At 39.7% G+C, this 27,724-nt stretch overlaps 1 protein-coding gene across 1 annotated transcript in view; it reads right to left on the bottom strand.

The window, feature by feature from the left end:
- Positions 1 to 285: 285 nt before the first annotated feature.
- The window catches only part of LOC131254737 (uncharacterized), a 49,522-nt gene continuing 22,083 nt past the window's right edge, over positions 286 to 27,724 (bottom strand). Inside the window, exons 4-11 of the mRNA XM_058255454.1 lie at positions 6,252 to 6,287; positions 5,958 to 6,145; positions 5,668 to 5,770; positions 4,030 to 4,211; positions 3,868 to 3,945; positions 2,427 to 2,529; positions 1,693 to 1,786; positions 286 to 849 (exon numbers count right to left, since the gene is read on the bottom strand). Of these exons, the coding sequence (XP_058111437.1) occupies positions 506 to 849; positions 1,693 to 1,786; positions 2,427 to 2,529; positions 3,868 to 3,945; positions 4,030 to 4,211; positions 5,668 to 5,770; positions 5,958 to 6,145; positions 6,252 to 6,287 (1,128 nt within the window). The 3' untranslated portion in view covers positions 286 to 505. The remainder of the gene's footprint in view (positions 850 to 1,692; positions 1,787 to 2,426; positions 2,530 to 3,867; positions 3,946 to 4,029; positions 4,212 to 5,667; positions 5,771 to 5,957; positions 6,146 to 6,251; positions 6,288 to 27,724) is intronic.

Below are 27,724 nucleotides of genomic sequence, written 5' to 3'. Positions count from 1 at the left end.
ATGTTTAAATACTATTCTTCAAAAGGTTTTAGTATTCAGATTTTCCAAGACCCACAATTTGGAGAGTTTCCATTGACTTACATATATGCCATGTCTGCAGAGGATAGGTTGTCGTCATTTAATAAATGTTGCAAAATGCACACTACTGCACACACCCTTTGCACATCTTCAATTTATTCCGATGCCGATGATCACCTCTGCTAACTCCATGCTCGTGCATTCAAAGTCGTAGGACCAATATGGAAATGTGATGGACCAGAACAGTGTTCACACATAAAACAAAGATGCAAAAATAGACTAAGATGAGCTAATAAATATAATCATAGCCATTCAAGTTACATTATCTTATGACCCAGATCAGCATGTGGAATTATGGAACCCCTAACCCTAAGCCTTTTATTTACAGACAGTTTGTAGGTCATACTTACAACTTCTTGCTGGTATCCGTGCATATGCAGAACCCAATTTTTTTTAGCTACAGCTGCTTCTTTTATCGGGGTTCAGTTTAAGCCATCTTGATGGCATCATTCATGTTAGCTGTAGAAAATAGGAGAGCCAAGTACTCTGTGATGGCCTCTCCTTCTTTTGTAACTTCGATATCGTAGTCTGATAAGGGATCTCCTGTCAGTTCCTGTGCAATTTCATCTTCCATTTCAGCATCTCTGCTGCTTGATGGGCCGCCCACTGGATCATCAACCGGCGAAATAACAGGATCCACATTGTTGTCCAATGCGGCACCAGAACTCACGCCACCATTGTTGACTTCAGCTGTGGGCTCTGGTATTCGGTCCGTGATAAGGAAAGTCAACGCCTGCTCCTTTGTGTCAGAAGCACCCAAGGCAGCAATCACTGCATGCAGAAAAACTAGGAATGATGATTCATTTTTGTTTTGGGTGCCTACCTCAACACGGCTCACAATCCAAAGATGGTGGGTGGGAATCAGAACAAATTAGTGCACGATTTCGAACATGTAATTCAAATTGGGATACTCAAACGGGTCACACTACAGTGGTAGCATTACCACAGTAACCTTAGATGGTACAGGAGCCCAGTGACGAGTTCACAAAATCAAACCCATCCATCAAATGTGTCAACTCAAGAAACCACATGCCCCTAAAAACCAGGCCAATCCAAAACACAAGTGGGCCATAGAACATGGAACATGTTGAGAGGGAATGCCCCCCATTTATTAGAGTGGGGGGCCTACTTTGTTGCATATATATAGAATCAAGTCCATCCAGACCCTTCACCCAAACCAGATGAACGTCAGGCCAAAAATCAGGCTATTTTATAACTAAGATGTGACCCTGTGAAATTCAAGGGTGGTTGTTCTCAATCAGCTTGTTTCCTTTTCTGTGGCCCACTTCAGTTTTGTAATGGGCCTCGGGTTTTATTTTATTTTATTTATTTACTTCTTTTTTTGAGATCACGCATCTGGATGGATGAGTTGGATAGCATGAACAAATCACATGGGCCCCACATCTGGCCGGTACCACCATACGGTCCCGGTGATACTGATACCACTGGAGCACTCCGCTTCTCAAAATCCATCATGAAATGAGCATCAGATCCCCACCATATTTGGATGGTTGGAGCACACAATCTTTGCCCTTTTTCAAAAAGGAAAGATTGAAAGAAATCTTTCAATCTTCATAAAAATAAAAGTAAAACTGATAAGCACATATAGATAACCTTTAGATCTTTCAAATCCCATTGATACAAGCTCTTCTATATCAGCATCTGCTGCTTGCCTCAGCCTCTTTCGCTTCTTTGACTCAACATAAAGCTGCATCCACCAGAAGAAGATGAGATGGATGAAGTCTAGAAAGAGGTCTAGGATCCACCGGGCCTCCAGTACCACCATGTTGTAAATTTTATCAACCCTACAATCATTGATTTGTGCACTTTGGAGATGGATCAGCACCTTCCAATTAGTGGCTACCCCTTGGATCAACCATAGCCCAAAAATCCAACTGCTTGGAAATTCATTAACATCCATCCACCATCATTATGTGAATGGTCAAGAAAAGTTGAGCGTATGTATCCAAAAAAGGTATTTAGACACATTCACCAATCTCAAACAATTATAAGGTTGATAAGTGATTCCATTTACTGGCTCCAGCTTCCTAAAAAGAATTTGGGGGCAATATATTTAGATGGAATAAAAGGGTGTGTTTGAGATAATCCAACTCAGTGTACAAGAAATGACTAAACTGGAGCCGGCACAACTTTTTGTAGTGTTGGACAAACCACCCTAATGCAATTCCATGCATTTCATGTTTTACCTAAACCAAACATGATACCAATTTGGGGGCTTGTCTTTCATTATAAATTGAGTGGGATAGCCCCAGTTTGGTCATTTCCACTACTGAATTGAATTATTGCAATTCAATTGAATTGAACGTCCAAACACCAACCCACACCACCTGCAGTGAAGCATTGGTTGCTGGGTTTGTCAAATCATCCAAAGCCTTTTGTGTGTCATTTTCATTCCTTCGAAGGGCTTCTGCAGCAAGGAACTTCTCAAAACTGCAAAAACAAGAACATTGGAGAGTACCCATTATCTGCTTATGTATCAGGCTTTGATAGAACTGAAGGGAAATGCAGCTAGCTTACAATTTGGCCAGTTATTATGTATAGGGGAAATCTGATCGTGTGCAGTGCATATTTCCATATCTTGTAAGCTTCACTCAAACTAGACAAGACAGGAATTGCATGAGCTAGACTGTTCACTGGGTGGGTCTTGAAATGGATGCTCACCATCTGTAAAGTGCATGGCTGGATGATCCTACCCATCCAGTTGGTGGACATTTCCCTTTCAATGGTGACAGCAGCCAATATTCTATCCCAATATTCCTTTTTTTTTTTTTTTGGTCAACGATTAGATCCTTAAGATCATCCTATCAAAACAGAAGCCCATTCATAGTAGACCCACCACTCAATGAATGGTTCGCTTCATAGAATGTTGTTTCACATCCAATTTTAATGCAGCATACAAAGATCAGATTTTCCCCACAAGTTGTTACACTTCTCTTTCCTACTATCTGAGAAACTGTGGAACTGCCATGCTGTTGTTACTAAAATGCGGAAATAATCTGGGAAAATAGACATTTGATATCAAGAGATTAGATTCTTGTACTACGTAAAATTCTTTAGTATTATTCGAATGCTACAGATGCATCTCTATATTTCAGTATAAGAACAACTGTTCTCAATTGAAGGAAATAATTCCCTTGAATGACCCTCCCAAAGGGCCACTCGAACAGCATGAATCTTAAGAGGTGTCAATTGTGAGGGCAGATACACACCTCCATGCATGGAATATCCAAGTCATATATCGGATGGGCCTCACCATATTGATGACCTGTCCCAAATATCAGTCTGAGTGACCAGGCCTGACTGATGAGTGGACAAACACATCAGGTAGAAATTAGATGACATGTCCCAACATACGTTGAATGAGGACAACTCATCCCATTAGGGAGACATCCATTCCAAGATATTCAGAGCCTATAGATCCGCGCCTATTCATTTCCTGACTAGTTCCAAGACAACAACACCTGTGTTGGAAGTGGCCCATTGGCAATTTGTTACAATCATTATGATGCTGTGTACATTTGGGGCTACCTGATGAGTTGACAAGCCTGCTTTTTGGGCCAAATTATCTACGTGATGGGATCCACCTGATGCATGGGTCAGAGATCCAATGCACAAAAGCAAAATCAAGGGAGATGTAATTGTATAATCAAGAGAGATGGACCATTATACCTAATGGAAACTTGCACACATTTTCTTAAGACTTCTGAAGTACAAAAACATTTTCAGAATGCTAGGCAGATCAACAAAACAGTGGTTGACCCTGCTTACCCTATGGAGATCAATTCTTTCAGTCTTTGGAGATCGACAGCCCTCTTCAAGGGAGTCATTCCATATTTCTTCTGTTCCCTGCGAGTTAAAAGAAGTTTAATCATATTACAAAACAAATAACAAGTCTGGGTGGATTCAGAAATAAAAAAATAAATTATTTACATGATCTCTTTTTTTCGCCGCATATCGTCCTGATGTCTTTGGGCTTTCTTTTCCCTTTCCTCAACTAGAAAATTGGCTGCAGCTTCAATATCTTGATTGCTCATTCTTAATGCCCTTTTTGCTTCTCCTTCCTCGTAGCCCATGCTCATAAGCAGTGATAAGGCTTCATCTGGCACTTGAAGCTGAATTTAGAGAAAAGACATTATGTTCGTGAGGTAACCAAAAAAAAAAAAAAAAAAGAGGCACCAACGGAGAGGGAGGGAGGGAAGATGGAGCAAGGGCAATGGTTTCTCCCCAAAGGGACTTGCATCTTGAGTTTCTGAGGTTGGCGATATTTAAAATCATGCAAACACAAAAGGGATGGTTCTATATCATAAGCTTGCTGAGTCCTAATATCCTATTGACCATTTTTCTGAAGTGGAGTTGCAATTTCACCTGAGCAACTCTACAAGTTCCCATGGGATATCGAGAACCCATGGACCCATAGCAGATGTGTACAAGAACAGGACTCGTCATCCAGCAGGCTACATCATGCCATGTCTCAAAAATTAGGACAATAAAACAGAGCCCAAAAAAGGGTGGTCATTAACTTCTCATCAAATTGAGGGCTCAAGTCATCAACCTGCCTGATTTTCAGGTCACAGACCATATATAGTGGAGCCTTGCCTGGATTTTACATGTCTGCCACATGTCACCCATGGAAACCAGTGTGCAACAAGTCATGGCAAATTAGCATCCCTCCCTTCTGAAATAGCAAGGTCGTGAGTATAATTTTGCCAAACAAAGACATACAAAATATGTGGAGGGCATAACCACAAAACTAGATTTATGGAGGGGTGCTTTAGAATATAAAAGATTTAAAATTAGTTGGACTAAAACAAAGTATATGGAGTGCAATTTTAGTAACAATAGGAGTGGGAAGGAATTATTTTAAGAATACTAGCCAAGAAGTTTCCCAAAAATGACCACTTTTGATATCTTGGATCAATAATTCATGAGAATGGAGAGATTGAGAAAGATGTTGCCCGTAGAATTCAAGTGGGGTGGAAGAAATGGTAATGTGCCTCTGGAGTTCTATGTGGTCATCATGTTCCACTCAAACTGAAAACAAAATTTTATAGGATTTCTATAAGACCAGCCATGCTTTATGTGACAGAATGTTGGGCAATTACGGAACAACATGTTTCATAGATGTGTAGCTGAAATGAGGTCGTTACGATGGATGAGTGGCAAGACAAGGATAGAATTAGAAATGAATGCAATCAAGGGAATTTAGGAGTAGCATGAATAGGTAATAAGATGAGGGAAAGCAAGACTTCCACAGTTTGGTCATGTGCAATGATGACCAAGAACTAAGCTGGTTAGGAGTGACTTGGTACAAGTTGTAGACTCTAAAAGGGCAAGGGAAAGGCCCAAAAGGATACGGGTGGTGGCAGTAAGAAAATACTTGGCGACCTATGGTCTATCTGAAGTTATGGCCCCTGAAAAAGTGAAATGGCAAAAAAGGATCCAAGTAGCCGACCCCAATTAATTGGGATGAGGCTTAGATGATGATGATGATGATGATGATGATGAAAGACAGACAAAAGCTAATAACTTGAGCAAAGTTGGCTAGTTGAATGTCAAGCAACAATAAACCTGAAGATATTTGGCTTGCGCAGAAGTCAATGCTTTTTGGGATTGTTCAAAAAGACCACTATGGTAAGCCACCACCCCTTCCAAGAGCTCCAATCTCAAGTATCTGTTAAATGAGCAATAAGAAGAGAATAATTTAGAAGGGAGACAAATCCAGTTCAATCTCAAGAAAGAGCTCACAGCGAAAATAACAAGCAAAATCACATCCACGTCAGTCTGTAAAGGCCCATATGTACGAACCTGCACCTAAAAAATCATATAAATGATTATTTTTGAAAATATATCAGGCTTACATGGCCAGTTCCGGATGGCGACCTGCTTGGAGGAGTCTAACACGGTTGGAGTCCTTCCCATGAGATCGCTCAATTCCTTCTCTAGCTTTGGCAAGGCGAAATCCTGCCATCGATAGCCATGAGATGTCCCGGAGCATGAAATAACACCATACCGTGTCTATTTGAAGTATCGGCACATTGTCAATCATCTGGAGGTGGAAACAAAATGGATAAGGAATAGAAGACATGATGGCAGTTGCTAGCCAAAATGTGGGAAAAACAATTACTTTAAGAAAAGTGACTTTATTGACTCACCTCAATAACCTTGGGATCACAGAGAGAGAAAGCCTCCTGCAACCAAGACATGAAGCTAAAATTTGAGAAGCCAGTTTCTATTAAACTAGAGGAAACAACCAGCTGCAAAACTCTAACTGCAACTTCCATAACAAAAGCAGTTTTCATGTTTTGAGTTTTATGAGCCTCCACAGACCTACACAGGAAGCATGTGTTGCTGAATTTTAAATGAAAAAAGCATAGAAAAATCCACATTTTAGATAAACAATAAGGATCCCCATCTAGATGCAATCAAATTCCAAAAGTATGAACCAACGGCTAGGATAGAATCGCATCCCTTGATCATTGTTTAAGTCGGATGGCAACCCTCCAACCTAGGAGGTCTCTCCTAGATCCATCCCAACAAGGAGAAGAGAGAAACCTGAACACACACACACACACACACACACTCTCTCTCTCTCTCTCTCTCTCTCTCTCTCTCTCTCTCTCATATGCCCTACTAGATCAAAAGCATGTAATTCTACCAATCCATTTACACAAATTGGCCAAATCCTTCCCTCTTAATAGGTACCATCCTTGGCCCATAAATCCCATGCAGGCCTAACTAATGAATCAACAAATCTCAACCATTGGATATCCCATCGAGCTTAATCAAAACACTTCAACAATTAAAACAAAAATTAAACAGTTAAAATCAATCCCTAAAACATCTAAAATGCGTGACCAATTATGCAACCACTTGACACATTAGCCAAAGCATAAAACACTAAAACCATGAAATCTCAACACAACCTCAAGTCTAAGGATTAGCCAAAGCTAGTACATGATCAAGTCAATCCAGTCCAAGCATGATGGGCATTATAAACCAAAGAATTGATGCGATCCTCTAGTGCAAGGTTCCAGTTGGGCCTAAGACCAAGAACCCGCATACATAGTGAACATTTACACTCCCATGCAGGGTAGGGCAATAGTTAAAATAAAATCAATCGTTTAAACATTTAAAACATCTAAAACACGTTGGCCAGTTATAAAACTACTTAACCTATTAGCCAAAGCAAAAAACTATAAGACCATGGTGTGCCATAAAGGCCGTTACTTACAGGGGCATAACAGCCATTACGTAACAGCAACGGTGGAATCCATTATGTGTTACGGGGTCATAATGCTGTTACAGAAAAATTGACCCATAAAGGTCATTTAACAGCCTTGTAACAACACCTTACGAGGCCAATACAGGTTTTTATTTTTATTTTTATTTTTTATTTTTTAGGAGTCATAATAGCCGTTATGACCTGTATTGAAATGATGATGGTAATGGCCATCATCAGCCACTATTACCGTTACGAAATACCTTGAATAGAACCATGAAGTCCCAAGACGACCTCAAGTCTAAGGATGAGCAAAAGTTAGTACCTAATTAGCTCAATCTAATCCAAGCATGATAGGCATTCTAAACCAAAAGACTTGATGTGATCTGCTAGTGCAAGTGTCTAGTTGGGCCTAAAACCAAGAACCTGCGTACATAGTGAACACTTACACTCCCATGTGGCATAGGGCAACAACATATAATGCCTAATGGTTGAGACTGTCCATCCCAACTCATCATGGGTTTCCGAGAAAAGATGACCAGAAAGCATGATCATGAGCTGCCAAATCCCGCTATAGTGATCATGGACACTCTATGTACTAGAGATCCCCACAACTCTCCCATGGCAAGTGGCTATTGCGTCCAATCTCAACTTCGTCATGTCCAACTATGGAACCAACTGTAGCTAAGTCGCAGTATCAAAATCAGATTTAGTTAAACAATACTAAAGTCTTACTTGCAGACACTTGTTCATTGAAATAGGGCCATTAGCATTTTTAATTTTTAACTGTCCATTTTATGTCCACCAATCCAACATTCAAATAACCAAAAAAAGACTAATTTTTGGTTCATGACTCATCTAAACTTGGAAGCATAATTTGAAAGGCTTGATTTGACTTATTTTGTGCTATGATTTTCATTTTAAAGTAGTTTCTTAGTTCCTACTTATCATCCATCAACACTTTCCATGGTATCAAAGTGTTCACTTTCCCAAATCCAAACAAGGAAGAACCGGAATATGGCAGGTCCATCTCTCCAAAGGACATGTGAAAGCGTGATGCATCGATCGTATCCACCTACATACAGGAAATAAGACAGATGATCTACCTTCGAAAAATAAAACCCACAGGATAAATTTTATCCATTACTGATCTACAGTTTATCCAACTACACATTTGACCATTAACTGTTTTGTTTTCCGCTGTCACTTTAACCGCTACATATCAAACGAATATAATTGTCAGATTAGTGTGAAATTTGAGACATAAATGCACCCAATTTGCACATCAACCTACTCAAGAGATGGTTCTTCCATGTTATGCTCCTTCCAACTCCACTGTATCATCTCCCAAAAGGGCAAGGAGAGATTTGCTCACAAGTCCCACTTCTTCCCACGTGTAATGCACTTGTGTTGCTTTACATGTCACACGTCTTCCTACATGCAATGCACGTGCATTTTACTGGTGTTCTGTAAAAAGAATCGACACTAACTTTGCTAGAGTCGAGTTCAGAATCTATACCACCGTAATGGGACTTGATCCATATCCCAAGCTTATAAAGATAGCTCACAATATTTGGACAACACACCAAGAAATAATATAATTTCATTCTTGAGGGTAATATTTATTTAGAGCACCACCAACAAAGTGGTATGCCTCCATTTTGAGAACTGCCGACAAAGTGATGTGTACCTGTTTATCATTTATAACTTGGCATGTCCAAGAGACGAGAAATCTTGAGTTTCATGGAGCAATAGAAGCCATCCTTTCTTATAGAGGTTTTTGCGCCTGCTGATCTTTTTGTTAATTAGGTTCCAAAGCTACTGATTTTCCTCTGTTTTTCTTCGTTACAATCTTTTCCTTGAGATAGGATCTATGTATAAGAAGAACTCAAGCTTTCAAGAAGAATTGTGGTGCTCCTCACCCCCACAGATTTTAATATGCCTAACAACATCAAGAGCCTGTAACTCTTGCCTATCCATGTATGCAAATTGACCAAATCCTTCCACTCTCAGTAGCAATCATCCTTGGCCAAAAATCCCATGTAGGCCTAACTAATGGATCAACAAATCTCAACCATTGGATATCTTGTCGAGCATGAACAAAACACTTTAATAGTAAAAACAAAAATTCAACAGTTGAAATCAATTGTTTAAAATTTAAAAACATTTAAAATGCGTTGGGCAGCTATAAAACCACTTAATGACGGTCCGAACATTAAGGGCGTGTTTGTTTTCTCAGTGTGTGGTGAATTCACAGCGAAATGGGTCATCATGACCCATTCGCTCGTTTGACAAATGGTGCAAGTGCCATCTAGATGGGAAATGTGAAAACACCCTTCGCAGCCAAGATTTCCCAGGGAAATCTCGGGCGATCTTGGGTGATCTCTGGTACAGGTCTTGAAGACAAGACGCTGTTGTCCGTGCTCAGCGAGAGCATCCGATGGAATGCACAACCGTTCTATATAGCGTCTTCTCTTCTCAAACAGGGACTCCCTCTCTCTCAAAACTCCCTCGCAGGTACCGTGTTCCAGCAAACCTTATCTTCTTCCTCGCATTTGCACCTTTTAATTGAATCATCTTCTTCCTCTTCATAGGTGTGGAAGACATACGCGTTTCGCCTGCTATCCTCAGGGCGGAAGTCAGCCGGTCTCAACACAGGTGTCCGGAACGGTCCACCTCAGTCCCTTCCGCTCCACCACAGTTGCAGGTACGCCATGTAAACGTATCACTTGTTGTCCTCAGGTTATTTGTATGCCGATAGTGCTGGGATGGGTTGATTATGAATACCATAGATAACCGATGGTGACCAGCCTGAAAAATCGGGTGGGTGGTCGGAAGAATATCAGCAATCACATTGTCTTCAACAGCCATTGAAACGCAGGTAGGTGTTCTCGTAATCTCCCAAACATGGTCTCTTCTATACGTTTTTTCCATTTGGCCTTGGGTTTTCAGAAAAGTGATGGACAGTCGTTCATCACTGTTGGGATCATGTTCATGCCCTAGTCATTGCGTACTGAGTTACTCTGTATGCTTTTATCGTACTGAGTTAACTCGGTTCGGCCACTGAACGTATGTTGTTGATCCACACGTTGCAAAAGGAAATTGGATTGCATACTGAGTTACTCATTACACTTTTATCGTACTGAGTTAACTCAGTAGGGCCACTGTGAATGTACGTTGTTGATCCATGGCTTGCAGAAGGAAATCGGATTGCGTACTGAGTTACTCAGTATGCTTTTATCATGCGTGGTTAACTCGGTTGGGCCACTGTGAATGTACATTGTTAATCCATGGCTTGTAGAAGGAAATCGGATTGTGTCCTCAGTTACTCAGTACGCTTTTATCGTGCGTGGTTAACTCAGTTGGGCCACTGTGAATGTACGTTGTTAATCCATGGCTTGCAGAAGGAAATCAGATTGCGTACTGAGTTGCTCATTACACTTTTATCGTACTGAGTTAACTTAGTAGGGCCACTGTGAATGTACATTGTTGATCCACACGTTGCAGATGGAAATCGGATTGCGTACTGAGTTACTTAGTACGCTTTTAACCTAATGAGTTAACTCAGTAGGGCCACTATGAATGTACGTTGTTAATCCATGGCTTGCAGAAGGAAATCGGATTGTGTATTGAGTTACTCAGTACGCTTTTATCGTACCGAGTTAACTCAGTGGGGCCACTGTGAATGTAAATTGTTGATCCACACCGACCATCCCCAGGAAAAGGAAGATTCTTTGAAGAGGCTTGGGTTTGAGGAGGTTGAGGCCAAGGAGGAAAGAGACTCTTTGCGTGTTTGCGGTTTTCGATCGGGTTTGTGCAATGCTTGCGGCACTGACCGTGGGGCCCCACCTTAATGCATATGTTGTATATCCACACCATCCATTGTTTTTCCAGCTCATTTTAGAGTATTTTTTCCAAAAATTAAGCAGATGAAAATTTTAGGTGGACCACACCACAGGAACAGTGGTCACGGAATGCCTATCATGAAAATCTTCCTAGGGCCATTGTGATCTATTTTCCATCCAACCTGTTGATAAGGTCACACAAATCTGGATGAAGGGAAAACACAAATAGTAGCTTGATCCAAAACTCTGTGTGCCCAGAGCAGTTTTTAATGGTGGGAATTCAATTCCTACTATTTGGTCCACCTCAAATTCGTATCTGCTTAATTTTTGGGACCATGCACTAAAATGTAATAGAAAAACAGATGAACGGCCTGGATATACAACACATACATTGACGTGGGCCCCACAGTCAAGGCCACACCCACCTCGCTGCATTCCGGTCGAATGGTCTGTGGCGGGTCCAACGTGACTGCTTGATACAATCAGGTGCGGATTAGATACTGGCAAGGTCAGTATCCATATCGCTACTAAAGTGACGTCACCAAGTTTTGTGGACCCCACCATGATGGATGTGTTGTATCCATACCATCCATCCATTTGGACAGATTGTTTTATGGCATGAGAAAAATAATGAGATAGATCTAGGGTTCAAGTGGACCCACCATAGAAAATAGTGGGGACAATGACATCCACCGTTCAAAAGTTCTTAGGTGCCACAGAAGTTTCCGATCAAGCTTTTATATATATATATATATATATATATATATATATATATATATATATATATATATATATATATATATATATATATATATATATATATATATTCACTTCATCTATCTCTATGTTAACTTATGAATAGGTTGGATCTAAAAAATACATCATGGTGGGCCCTATAAATGTTTCAACGGTGGGTGTGACTGATCCCACGGTTTTCTGTGGTGGGTCCACTTGAACTTTAGATCTATCTCATTCTTTTTCTCATGCCATGAAACCATCTATACAAATGGTTGGACGGTATGGATACAACACACGCATCATGGTGGGGTCCACAGAGCTTGGTGACATCACTTCAGTAGCAATTTGGCTACTGACCTTGTCAGTATCTAATCCGCTTCTGATATAATCACATGAGCTTCACATGTTGTGGTCCTGCAGCAGATGGGGCACCTTAAAAAGAAAAATCAGGACCATCGATGACTTTAGATGGATGGTTGGCTACTGACGGTAAAATTCAAAGTGGGATGTACATTATAATTGGTTTTATTTGAGTTTATATATCCTTGGTTTATGATTTCTGAGTGGCTGCGTATCAAACGTCATACTTGGTTTGAGTATCATATAACTACTCTGCGGTTAAAGTTGATATGGTTTTTGTAGAAGACCAATTTGCCCTTTCTTAAACCGACTAAATTGTAAAGCCCGCCGTGGCTAATTCACAATTCGAGAATCAGACTGGCTGAGCAATGCTAACCACAGATTCATGGACACTTGTTTGTTGAAGGGATGATAGTGCAGGGGATAGAATGAAGCACCGCACATCTGATGAAGATTAGCTTCGCACCAATCTTCTCACATGAAAGTTACCCTCAAATCACATGAAGATGGGAGAAGGAAGCGAGGAGATTTCTCCCCTTTTTTTTTCTTTTTTCTTTTTTTTCTCTCAAAACAACAATCTGAGGAACTTACGTATGTGAACAAGTCACTTGAATCTAAGTGCATACATGTCCTACCTCTTGATCGCTCCAAAAAAACCCACTTTCCGTTCATCCGTTTACGAAACTGACTGTACATCCACCTACATACATGGTCAGGATACTAACCATCAAGTTTTACGATTTTTAATATGTCATCTGACTATCCATTATGTTGTTTGGTATATGTACATTTCCTTAATTAATAATAATTGTAACTTCTTTGGTGAATAACTCTTTATTCATAATGATTTCGATATAAGTTCTTTTATAAGAATTGCTTAAAAACGTGCCTATAACATGTAGAACTATTAGATTTCTCAAAACTCTCATATAAGCAATAATTACGAAAATGCCATTAACCTAGACCCTTGAATTCTAGATCACAGGGTATTCATTATCCGTTTGATGTAAAATTTTGTCCCATGTCTATCTATCATAAATTAACCATACACATCAAATTTCAGCCATTAGATCAGTGTAAGTAGTCCAATTGACAAATCAGCCCCTTAACCCTTGGTTTTGGTGTCCATCAAATAAAGAAAGTTCGTAGGTAGTCGTATTAGGATATTTCTCTTCTTATGAAGGACTTGGATTGTCCATCACATGGACCAAGTGTGAAATGTGAGATCCCCACCTTGGTAGGCTTTTCTTTATGCGTGAAGTTCTCCATTTAGGCTTGTCGACTCTTTCAAAATCTGGACCTTCTAATTTACCACTTTCCACAGTCAATCGCAACTCAAATTTAGCCTCATATTACTATGAGATCATACAAAATTTAGACCCTGATTTATAATCCCACATCGTTGAATATTGACTACTTTAGAGCCGATTCCTTCCTTTTGGCACAAAAAGTGAAATTTCATATTCGGGCTTTTTCCACCATCAATCAACCACCAAATTTATTTTGCTCAATCGTTTGACTATCTTAACTACACATTTCTCTTAAAATTGGGCCATGATCATTAAGCGTGAACCGTTAATTAAGATCAGGTCTATTTTGGCACTCGCTACAAGAATTTTCAAGATAAGTCAATCTAAATTTTGAGTCACTAAGAAAATTATCCACCTTGGCCCTATTTGACGACCCCGCCACCGTGAACGAATTAGATTTAAAGAAAGATCGTCAGAAGAGACAAATTGGAGAAACCCAATTCAAGTAGGATGAGAAACCCAATTTAACAAACCCTTTATAAAGAGTACGAGCGTCCCTTCTCCACTCAAAATCCCACGCCTACCACCTTCTCACATCCAAGGAAGAGAGAGAGAGAGGGAGAGAGAGAGAGAGAGAGACGTCCAAGCCTACCCACCCGTCCCATTTCTTCCTTCCCCACACGTGTTATCTCCCTCTTCCTTGAGGGACATTGTGGTTCATGTAGAAGCCCTCCTATATCAAGATATAAATAGGGTTTACATATAGGGCTAAGGTGTGGGCTTCCTTTAAGCTTACACTAATTCCGATTGATATATACATGATTTGTCTTATTTTTGCATACCTTCATATTATTATGATTTCCATGCCATTGATTGATGGACCATTATGAATATTTATCCCTGTGAGAATTATGGTTAATGTATGATTTTAATTATGCTTGATTTGAATGAATTTATGTGGGGTGATGGATACAAGCCTTGCCCTTTGACGATTTTAAGAGCGAGAAGTGTTTCCACTCCAAGGATAAGGTGAGGGATTCTTTTTAGCTTACACTAATTTGGGTTGATATATACATGATTTGTCTTATTTTTGCATACCTTCATATAACTATGATTTTCATGTCGTTGATTGATGGACCGTTATAATATTTATCGATGTGAGAATTATTGTTAATGTATAATTTTAATTATACATGATTTTTATGAATTCATGTGAGACGATGGATACAAGCCTTACCTTTTGCCAATTTTGAGAGCAACGCGTGTTTCCGCTCTATATTGAGTTAGCTTTTGCTCATCTCACCTTGTTTTTGTTGAGTTTGCCTAATGTTACTCCTCTTTTATTATGTTGGCCTTTTGTTATCTCCCTTTATAGCTTGGGCATGTATTGGAATTCCAAAACTCCATGGTTCGATTTATTTTCCCTATTGATACAAGTGATGTGTTGGAGGTCTCACATCTAGCGATTCATATATTTTATAGTGGACGTAATGCGCTCTGAGTAGTGACCCTCTTGGTCGACACGTAATTCCATGGATTTGTATAGTGGTGCACAAATCGGTGTAAGTAAACCACCATGTGTGTTACATTACTTCCGGAATTGGATGTCGCAAATAGTCGCTCCATCTACAAATCGTGTCACGTAAATTATCCGATCCGTGTGTTATGCTGTCTTGAGGTGTTCACATAAATCCACGGTAGTGTGGGAGACGCTAATGGATCTCTGTAGTATGGGATGTGGAGCGAACCGGGATTTCTACAAATATATACCACATTGTGATGATCACTACGCATGATGGACCACACACACTATTGTAGGCATGCATTCATGTATATTGGTTACGCATACCGATACCACTAGTAGTGGTGGAGTGTGAGATGTATTGGAACCCTTACATTACTTTTATGGATCTCTTGAATTATTGTTAATCTTAAAGGATAACCATCAATATAAGTAGGGCATTGACCCTCTCCAACCATACAAACGTTGTAGGTGAAGCACGGACCGAATATGCAGGTAATGATTGCTCTATGGAAGATTATTCTGAATAAAGAAGAAAGATATCATTACATTTGGCTTTATTTATTTTCTGCTGCAAAACTTTGGATAATGTAATAAGCTCCCACTTGAAAGGGCGTTAGACAGTTAGTTGATTTTATACTTCGAAGAAATAAGAAGTACAGTTGATTTTATTCTCGGGAATAGTTGTCTTCATGAATGTATCGAATGTGATTTAAATGAAATAAAAAAAAAAAAAAAAAAAAAGTGCGATTTTAAAGCATCCAATTATTACATTATTAACACATGAAATGCTTGAGCACGAGTATATACTCGGGCCGTAAAAATTTGGGGCATTACAGTTGGTATCAGAGCGTGAGAATCAGATTAACTGGTCCAGAGGGCATGGACCATCATAAGCTTTATGCGACTAGGATAGGATCATGATTTATATCCCTGTACTTGTGTAAATTCCCAAAGGAATTAGGAAATTAAGGAATTAAAAACCCACATTCAGGTTCCCCATTGAAAATTTAAGTTAGATGTGGGATTTTAGTGACTATGAATCTAGGTACCTTCAGAACAAATTCCCAAATTCCCAAATAAACTTATTATGGACTCCAGTTTGTCCTTAAATGGAGTCCAAGCAAGAAAAAAAAGTTTCCCAAACCAGAATTGGAGATTTTCTAATTTTTCCAAAATTTTTTGTCATTTCGGTGAAAACCTGGTGTGTTAGGAAACCTCTGCTTGTTTCAGTAGGTGGACTTATCGGAAAATTTTGAAACTTTTCTGGTAGCTCACTTCGCTCTCTATAAACCTCTCTAAAATTTCATCTCAATTTAATCTGTAAATAATTATATATAGTAACACAAATTTGTGAAATTTCTGCTGGACAACAAGCCTTTTTTGCACTTTAAAGGGATGAAAGACTCACCAAACTGTGGAATCTTACTTTGAAATTTTTGCTGTAGTTTCAAGAATAAATTCTCAAATTTGTTCGAAGGCACCTAGATTCATAGTCACTAAATTCCACGTCAAACTTAACAATTTCAATGGGGAACCTAAATAGGGTTTCTAATTCCTCAACTTCCTATTTCCTTTGGAAATTCACCTATGTATAGGTATCTAATTCATGATCATATCCTAGTTTCGTGAAACTTATGATGGTTCATGCCCTCGGGCCCGGTTAATCTCATTCTCATGCTCTGATAACAACTGTAATGTCCCGAATTTTCGCAACCCAAGTACATACTCGTGCCTGAGAATTCCGTGTTAATAATGTAAAAATTAGATGCTTCAAAATTACACATTTTTTTTTTTTCATTTAGATCACTTCTAGTTACATTCACAAAGATTATCATTCACCAATACATATCATACTCCACCACTACGAGTGGTATCGGTATGCGCAACCAAACTACATGAATACATGCATAGCATAGTGTGTGCGGTCCATCATACGTAGTGATCATCACAATATAGAAGATAATTCATAGAAAACCCAGCTCACCCCGCAACTCATACTACGGATATTCGTCGGCGTGTCCAACGCAACCGTGAATTTACATGAACACCTCGAGGCGGCACAACACACGATCGGAAGATTTACGTGATACGATTTGTTCATGGAGCTACTATTTGCGACATCCAATCCTGGAAGTGATATAACACGAATGACGGTTTACTTACGTCGATTGTGCACCACTACCCAGACCATGGAATTACATGTCGACCAAGAGGGTCATTACCTAGAGCGCATTATGTCCACAATAAAATATATGAATCACTAGATGTGAGACCTCTAACACATCACTTACATTAATGGGAAAATAAATCGAATCATGGGAATTTTGGGATTCAAAGACACATGACCAAGCCATAAAGGGGGGTAGCACAAGGCTAACCTAATAAAGGAGAAGAATAACATTAGGCTAAACTCAACAAAAATAAGGGGAGAGGAGCAAAAGCTAACTCAATATAGAATAGAAACACACGTCGCGCTCAAAATTGACAAAGGACAAGGCTTGTATCCATCACCCCACATGAATTCATAAAAATCATACTTTAACCATAATTCTCACAGCGATAAATATTCATAACGATCCATCAATCAACGGCATGGAAATTATAATAATATGAAGGTATGCAAAAATAAGACAAATTATATATATATATATATATATATATTAACCCGAATTAGTGTAAGCTTAAAGGAATCCCTCACCTTAGCCCTATATGTAAACCCTAGGTAGATCTCCATTTAGGAGGCCTTCTACATGAACCACGACGTCTCCCTCTTCCTAGAGAGACAACACGCATGTGGGGAAGGAAGAAAATGGACGGGCGTGCAAGCTTGGACGTCTCTCTCTCTCTCTCTCTCTCTCTCTCTCTCTCTCTCTCTCTCTTCCTTGTACATGAGAAGGTAGTGGGCATGAGATTTTGAGTGGAGAAGGGACGCATGCCCCCTTTATGTTTGGATCCCTTATGAGTGATTTTAGTTGAGTTTTCATTAGACTCTGGTCATTTTGAGTGGAGAAGGGACGCATGCCCCCTTTATGTTTGGATACCTTATGAGTGATTTTAGTTGATTTTTCATTAGACTCTGGTCATTTTCGTCAAAGTTCTTGATACAGGGTTTAAATTATAATTTCGAAAAGTTCTTGAGGCTATAAAAGAAGGGGGGGCGTGTGACCTCTCTTTAGTTGGTCTTTTTGTGAGAGAGAGAGAGAGAGCTCCTTGCTTCCTTCTCCCATCTTCATGTGAGTTAAGGGTGACTTCCATGTGAATTGAAAGGAAGATTGGTGTCAAGCTAATCTTCATCAACGGAGGTGCGAGGCTTCCTTTTATCCCTAACACTCTCATTACTTCATCAACAATCGAGGTATTCTTCAAGTTCTTCGATTTTCTTCATCCCAGGCCATCAACATCCTTCCGATCCTCATCCCTTATTCATCTATCGACAAGCCAAACCCTACAAACCAAAACCTCACATACCTAGCCCACATGTGTGGCCAACCTATAAGGTTGGCCACACGACCCCACTCTTGTCCATTTGGCTTTCCACTACCCTTGCATCAAAACCCTACTCTCTCTTCTCCAAACCCTAACCCTAAACGTACAACTCCCTAATCTTCCTATTTCCCCAAATTACCAAACCCTAGTTCTTCACACTCTTCAATTACACCCAAATCCTTACATTCCCTCCATCCAAAACCTTAGTTCCCTTATCCTAGTACATAAACCCTATAATCCTTTTATCCAATTTACCCCATTAACCATAATTCCAAGTTTTCCCCAATTTCCCTAAATCCTAATTTCACTCTAGGTAGTATCAAACATTCCCCTTTGAAATTGGCTTAACCCTATGCTATTTGGATGTCCCTACATCCATTAGATCCTAATTTCCATTATTTAATGGTCTTGTAGGATGATAGTTGGTAACCTAGGCTAGAATTATGCATGATCTTCTCTTGGGATTTTGGTATTTGTGATGATGATATCAAGTTTTGTGCTTTTTATTAATTAATTTAATTTTGCTAGTTGATCTCACACAATATTTGAGTTCATGCATTGGTCCTACATCACCAAGTGAAGCTTTAAATTAAAAAAACAAGTATAATTTGAATCTTAAACTGGGATTTGAATTGTACATCGTATGATTCATATAAAAAGGGATTCAAAGGTAGGATTCAATCATTTTGCTCAAGATTCATCTCAAATCGTAAATCATAAATTGTATAATTTTGACAACACCGGTCATGAGACCCACATCATTCGCAATGAGAAATACATAATCAACATACAAGACCAAAAAACATATTTTGATGCCTCGGATCTTAAGATAAGCACACGGCTCCTTTGGGTTCTTAGTGAAATCAAACATACAAAATGCCTCATCAAACTGCAGACTTCAGCTCCTATATGCCTATATGAGGCCATAGATAGATTTATGGAGCTTGCACACTTTAGAGTCAAATCCAAGTTAGCAAAACCTCTCTGACTAGTCCATATAGATTTCCTCATCCAGGTAACCATTGAGGAAAGCAATGTTTATGTACATCTACCATATCTCAAAGTCCATGTGAGCAACAAGGGCTAACAATATGCTAGTAGACTTCATCATGGAAACCAAGGCAAATGCCTCAGTCAATGCCCTCCTTCTGAATGTAGCCCTAAGCTACAAGCCTAGCCTCAAAAGTGCTTACCTTTCTATGCACATCCCGTTGTCTCATGTAGACCCACCTTCATTGAATTGGCTCAGTATTGTCTAGGCAATCTACATACTTCCACACATGGTTGGAATGCATGGACTCTATCTCGACATCTATAGCATTAACCCAGTGTTGTGCATCAATATCAACCATCACTTCCTGATAAGAACTAGGATCATTCTCACACTTGTTAGGCACCACTAGAAACACTTCATTCAAAAAAGACAAATCTATGTAGTTCCAGCATTGTCTTTGGCTACAATGTAAGACACTGTAGGCTCAAGATCAGGAATCAGCGTCTCTGGACTAGATGTCACAAGAATACTAGGAAAAATATCATCCAACATTTTGAAAAGGTCTACAGTGTGATCACCTTTATTATCATGAATGAAGACTTCAAAGAAAATAGCATCCCTACTGACTACATTCTTTGTTCTTCAATATTGTAAAACTCGGTATCCTTTGGATTCCATGGGATATTCTATGAAAAAGCATTTAAGACTCCTAGATTCTAGTTTACTTTCGGTTCTATTTTCTTAACCATAGCAAGACAACCCCAAATCACCACATGATCTAACTTAATCTTTCGGCCAGTCCATAGTTCAAAGGTAGCCTTAGGAGCTACTTTTGGTTTGAACCTTATTCAAGATATACATAGCAGTTTCAAGGGCTTAGCCCCAAAATGAAATAGGAAGAGTAGCTAAATTTATCATGGAATTCATCATGTCAAGAAAGATACAATTCCTCTTGGCAATGCCGTTTCGCTTAGGAGTGCAAGGAGTAGTTCATAGAGAGTTAGAGAGGTACAATAGCAACGATTTATCATTAAGTGACGTGTCCAAATCCTGTGACTCCCCCCACTCACCCTCGGTTATTAATCATTGATTAGGCTCATCCGAACCATCCAGCCTCTCGTCAATCCCAAGATTGTTAGTCCATCGCAACCATGGTTCGAACCCAACAGGGCTAAACCCTCGGTTTTAAGAGACTCCTCTTCCAATTGTGCTACCTTAACCATAGTTACTTCCATTCTTCCGACCCGAGGTCCATCCTCCAAACCTTTCCTCCATCCCATTTCCCTCGGCCCTTCTCGTCTTCCTCCCAATTCCCTCCAGCCTTCACGACTCAATGTGGGTTGCAGTCCTCGCTCTCTAACCACACCTCCTGTCGTAAACTACTTGATTCCATCCTAGGGTAACGCCAGCCATCGTCTCAATTCCCCTCATGGGCACTTATTTTCACAGGCTCGATTTCAAAGGCTATTCCTACTGACATCTTCATTATCAACCTACCTCCTATTCAATCTACACTATGATGCAGGATGATGAAAACTATCCTAGGATGCAAGATGAGAGATCAATTACACATTAATTTCAACAATCAATCATGTAAAATCAAGCATATCCTCATAATAGATTCAGAAATACAGATTTATAACATGAAGATCCTAGGTTTTCACATACACAGTGCACGAAAATATAAAATAATTCAACAGTGGCCCACTTGTAAGTAGGGACTTTCAATCTAGCGTGGGTAGTGCAACAACCACGTGGATAGATAATGATGCAAGCAAAATTCTTGTTTTGGAAAAGTTTCACAAAAATAAAAAATAAAAATTTCAGATTTTGATTAGGGTTTTGAATTCATGGATGGACATTTAAGAATGGGGTTTTTAGGGATTCAAGGGATCTAGGGTTTAGAATGATGTAATGGAAAGAAAAAGCGGAAGACGAGAAGAAAAAGAAGAAGAATACCTTTCGAAGAAGAGAAAGGAAGTAAGAAGAATATATTTCGAAGAAGAGGAAGAGGAAGAGGAAGGATGCACCTTGAGAAATCCACCACCAAACAAGCTTCTACCCTTCCGCAATTCAATTGGAATGGAGGGTTTCTCACAAACCTTAGACCACAAGGAAGAAAATCCATTTACGCAAGAGAGCTTTTCTTTTTCTTTCTTTCTCAATAACACCACTAGGGTTGGAACTCCACCCTCCATGTGGTTTTATAAATAAAAATTCGGAATTAAAAATTCAGCATAATTACAACTATGCCACTTACTTAAGTGAAGTGGCCCATTATCCAAAATAAGAAAACCAAAACATTTATGATCAATCTCAACCAGCAAATAAATCCTTAAAAAAAAAAAAAAAAAAAAAAAACACGTAAGAAAAGTAAGATCAGAGTCCAAGGGGCCTAGATCTGGTGGCCCGATGGCCTGATCGACAAGATCCAACAGTTGGATCGACACGAAATAGAAATCCTATGACTAAAATAGTCTTGTAAGTAGCTCATATGCATCATCCCAAAGTGGGGTTTTCCTGATGCACATCCAATGCGCTGATGTGGGTGGTCATGTCCGCCTCTGGTACACCTGAGTAGGTCCTCTAATGTCCCCATCACACTATCACCCCTCCAACTCTCCAGAATTTTCTTAATTCTTCAGGATTTTGGGGGTCCAACACTTATTCTGCCAATCACAAGAACCCCCAACGCATCATCATGTGATGCGTACATGGAATTCAAGAGTTCCCTAGGAATGTCATTTGGAAATACGGAGGAAGATTATGTTGTCTTGTTTCAGTTCATCAAGGAGCGTTACATCAAAGCAGCTTCAGAAGCCAGGGAGACACCCAAACCCCCTCATGGATAGAGAGAGCTAATGAACCTCGAGTCTGCAGTCAAGTATGAAGTGGGATCGTCCTCTCACTCTTCTAAGAAAGGAAGAAGGGGTAAGTTAGTGGCCAAATGAAGATAATTTCTTAGAATGTTTTCCCTTTAAAAAAAAATCCTAGAATGTTCAAGGCCTTGGCAAAGCCAACAAAAGGGCCAAAGTTAAGGAATTACTCCATAAGTACAAAGCTCATATTGTTGTTATTCAGGAAACAAAGCTCTCTTCAGCAAGTCGCTTACATCTGGATTCTATTTGGAGTTTTAGATTCAAAAATTGGCTTTCCTTAGACGTTATTAACTCCTCTAAGGGAATCCTCATTGCCCGGGACGCTAGTTCCTTGACAAAAGAAGATTCCCTCGTTGGAGCATTCATTGTTCTATGGTTCTAAGAAATCGATCTTCTAGATTTAAATGGATCTTCTCTTCAGTTTATGGCCCTTCCAATGCTTACTTAAGGCATCTACTCTGGGATGACTTAAAACTCAATCAGAAACAAATGGCCTTATCCCTAGTGTATCGGAGGAGATTTCAACATCATCCGCTTCTCCTTTGAGAACTCCAATGGTAGTTGCATACATGGTGTGCCTTAAAGGTCATTACATAAAGGTAACGGTGGCAACCGTTACACATTATAGGGTCGTACGGCTGTAACAGCCGTTATGGGAAAAAAATGACCTGTAACCGCCATTAATAGCCTATTACTCCCTTGTAAAGGCCATAACAACCTCATAACGGTCTGTTATGAGGCAGATATAGGTTTTTCAAACATTTTTTCAACATTACAGAGCAGATACGTGTTTTTTGAATTTTTTTCAATATATATATATATATATATATATATATATATATATATATATATATATATATATATATATATATATATATAAGAGGTTGTAACAGTCGTTGCGACCCGTATCATAGAGTTAACGGTGGTGGTCGTTACGGCCACCGTTACCGTTACGGAATACCTTGGTTGCATATCGAGAAACATGCATCTTTTTTCGGAATGGATTGCCAACGATAATCTTATTGACCTTCCTCTCCTTGATGCAACATTTATTTGGACTAATGGGCAATCCACCCAATCCTTTGTCGGTTACAGATTTCTCGTTTCCCCCCTTAGCTTGGAGCTTTCCCTGTCGTGCTCCAGAGAGGTCTCCCAAGACCTGTCTCTAACCATTGCACCATCCTTTTAGAGTTGGTTGAAGACAACTGGGGGCCTAAACCTTTCAGATTTGAACTCTATTGGCTTGAAATTGGAGGCTTTTTGGATGTGATCTCCAGTTGGTAGAGGTCCTTTTCGGTTTCGGGTAGCCCTAGTTTTGTTTTGAGCAACAAACTTAAGTTACTCAAAAAGCATCTCACCACTTCGAGAAAGGACTCCCAAGTAGATCCCAATGATTCAATCAATAACTTCACTCCATTCACCTTTTAAACTTGCAGGAAGAATCCCGACCTCTATCAAAGGAAGAACAATCCTAGAGGACTTCTCTCAAAGTGAAGTATAGCAGAATTGCCAAACAACAAGAAATCATATGGAGGCAAAGATCAAAGTCCCTCTGGCTCAAGGAAGGGGACAACAACACTCAATTCGTCCATGCTATTGCTAGTGCAAGGGCAAGATTCAATAAGATAAGTTCTGTTTCTAGCAATGGTTCCAAGATTCAAGACCCATCTCAAGTATCGAATCTCATTGTCTCTTTTTACTTTTCTTTGTTAACTGTTGAACCTTGGTCTAGACCTTCTCTGGACAATATGGAATTCCCTCAAATCTTGGTTGATGAGGTTGTTGCCCTCGAGGCCCCTTTCTTTGAAGAAGGACTTAAATCGACTATCTTTTCTTTTGGCGGGGCGAGGCCCCTGGCCTATACAACTTTCCTATAACCTTCTTTCAAGTTTTTTGGCACAACATGAATACTGATTTGATCAATTTTATCCTCGACTTTCATAACATGGGCAATTTGTCTCAGGCAATGGGGGCCTTGTTCATTGCATTAATCCCCAAGGTTGAGGGGGCGGCAGAGCTCGAAGACATTACGCCTATTAGCTTATTTGTTGCTCCTAACAAAATTCTATTCCAAATATTGTCATCTAGATTTCGACTTGTGCTCTCGAACATCATCTCCGAGGGCCAATGCTTTCCTGGCTAATAGGCATATTTTAGATTGTGCTATGCTCGCTCACTAGTGTATTGACTCCTGTCATAGAGACGGTTTGGGTGGCTTGGTCTTTAAATTAGATATTGAAAAGGCATTAGATCATGTTGATAGGGGATTTATAGATTATCTACTTGTAATGTAAGGTTTGGTTTTGGTCAAAAATGGAGAGGCTAGATTCGATCATGTCTCTCTTCAGCTTTCCTCTGTTTTTTAGTGAATGGCTCCCCCAAAGGGTTTTTCAGATCGTCGAGGGGGCTTCATCAGGGAGACCCCCTCTCCCCCTTCCTTTTCATGTTGGCCTCTAGAGATCTCCAAGGGAGAGGCAGCTGGTTTCTTCCAAGGATTGAAAGTGTCACTCCAGTCCTATTTCTCACATTCAATTCGAGGATGATACCCTCCTTTTTTCTGAAACTACATTTCAGGCAGTAGTTAATCTCAGAAAAGTTATTCGCTGTTTTGAAGCTATATCTGGTCTTAAGGTTAATATATTCAAAAGTGAATTGCTAGGTATTAATATTCCCTCTTCCTTTCTTACTAGATTGGCAGAAGTTTTCGGCGGTAGGGCGGGTACATTCCCATCATCAAACTGGGGTCTCCCTCTGTGCATTGGCAAACCTACCAATCATCTTTGGAACACTGTCATAGAAAGAAAGGAGACTTTCTACCTAGCAAAGCCCTTATGTTCTCAGTGGGTTGCCTAATTCTTCTAAAATCAGCCCTTTCTATCCTTCCCTCCAACTTTTTATCCCTATTCAAATGTCGTAAATCTATCCTAGCCAAGATTGAGAAACTCATAAGAGATTTTCTCTGGAATGGAAGCCCGGAAAACCAAAAGTTCCACCTCCTTAGTTGGTCCAAAGTTTGCAAGTCTTATACAGAAGGAGGGGCGAGCATTAGGATCCTTTCCGACATTAATCAAGCCTTTTGGGGGAAATGGCTTTGGCGTTTTGCCTCTGAAGCTTGCTGTAGGTGAAGATAGGCTATGGCTCTCAAATATGGTACTGAGGAAGGGGGCTGGTTTACTAAAGCCTCCTCCATATACAGAGCCTCATCTGTTTGGAAGGCCATTTGCTCCGCTCAGTCTCTCTTTCGGTAAGGCCTCTCCTTCAGCCTAGGAAATGGCTCTCAAATTATATTCCGGAAAGATTGTTGGATATCTAATGAGCCTTCGGCTGTCTCCTTCCTAGCTCTAGTTAGAATCTCCTCTGACATCTCTATCCCGGTCGCTAATTGTTATTCCTCTGATGGTTCAGGGGCTTGGTGTCCTCCCTGCAGGAGAAACCTTTTCGACTTAAGAGGCCTCAGATCTTCTGGAAATTCTTCAGCTCATGCAGGGCATTCAGCCCACTTCTGATTCTGAAGACTCCCTCTGCTGAACTTATTCTTCTTCGGGGCAATTTCCCCCCAAACCTTTCTGAAAGCTCATCAGGGGTCGTCTCCCTCCACATCTCCCGGACTTCCCTTACTTCTTTTGGCATTACAGAGCTCCTCCGAAGGTCACAGCATTCATCTGAACACTAGTCAGAGGACGGACGCTTACGATCAACAGTTTCTGGAGAAGAGGAATGATTCTAACCAACGTTTGCTCAATCTGTTGGCATTGGGCAGAGTCTGTAAATCACCTCTTCTTGCACTGTCCTTTTTCTACAAACATCCGGTACTCCATTCAGTGAAAATTCTATTTTCGTTGGGTCATGTCGGGGAACATTCCTGACCTGATGCATGCTTGGCATGAGGTGAGCTTCGCTAAAGATTTAAGAACTATATGGAGAGTTTTGCTGATGGCCTGCTTGTGGAATGTTTGGTAAGAACATAACGCCCGATGCTTCAACAACTCCTCTCATGTCTCACTTCGTATATTCAGTCAAGTAAAAGCTTGGCTCGGTATCAGCATCCCTACGAACAACTCTATGATTTCCTCAGTTCTGGATCATGGCTGAGTCATTGCTCCTTGTTGTTCTGGAGTTAGGGCAAACTTACCATCTGCCAATTCTGAAGTTGTATAGTTTCTGTTTTTCCTTGTTTGTTTCCTTTAACTTTGCTTTAGGCTTTCTTTTTCTTGTTGTGGCTTCTCAGTTGTTGTTTTCCTTCCTTTTTATATATAATATAAGCACTCTTCAACAAAAAATAATAATAATAATAATAAATAAACCAATCTATTCATCAAGTGCGCCACATGCATGCACTAATCATTGAATGTGAACCATTGTCAAATTCTTTTACCATCCAATATTTTCATACATGTTTGGCCATTTATGAGTTGACAAGGGTGAATTTTTTGCCAAGTTAACATTTTGCAACAACCTGGGTGCATAAGTCACATACGTAGTTGTATCTAAACCACGCAAAACAACATATAGCAAAAGACAGTGCGGGAAATATTCATGTTTAATTTGGTATTGATCATGAAAAGTAAGACAAAAATGGAAATGCCAAAAATTAGGTGAATGAGAAATTCGGGCATGTTAAGGTCAAGATTTATTTATTTTTAAAAAAAAAAAAAAACAGTTATATATATGCATATGTACGTATATATTATATATAAATTAGATTAAAATAGAAAAGTTTAATTAAAATAATTAGAATTTCTATATGTATAAAAAATAATGTTTATAGAAAGTAGAATGGTGTTCTTTTCTTCTCTTAAATATTTCCTTTCCAAGTAGTCATATAAATCAATCCCTCTCTATTAAAAATTTCAGCTACTACCCAATTTAGTCAATGGCTGACGACCACTAGTCGTCATCATTGTCATCATTAAAGCCTTATCATGACTATATGAATCCTTTTCCACCATTCCACTCTATCAAGGGTGATGGGGACATCAAGCGCACACGCACGCCCCTACGCACGTACACAAGGAGGAGGGCCCTATCATTGATCTGGATCGATGACGACATCCAAGGAGGGCCTCCTAGTTAGAGGACTGCGTTTTGGTTCGTTTGAGTGGACCTGATAGTCATGTGAATCCCATCATGGGCTCTCATGATCGTGGCCCACTAGTCTAATTACTCTAGTACTTTGAGATTTGCTTATTATAGTTATTAGGAATATCATGGACGGTTTAGATTGATTTAATTAGTTGCTATTTTTTATTACTTCGTCTCCAAGTAATAGGTTGTGCACATGGCGCGAGTTTTGGGGTATAGGGTTTTATTATAAATAGGCACCCCTTGT

This window comes from Magnolia sinica, chromosome 9 (genome assembly GCF_029962835.1).
Source record: "Magnolia sinica isolate HGM2019 chromosome 9, MsV1, whole genome shotgun sequence".
NCBI lineage: Eukaryota > Viridiplantae > Streptophyta > Magnoliopsida > Magnoliales > Magnoliaceae > Magnolia > Magnolia sinica.
This window is presented reverse-complemented; position numbering and strand designations above follow the sequence as displayed.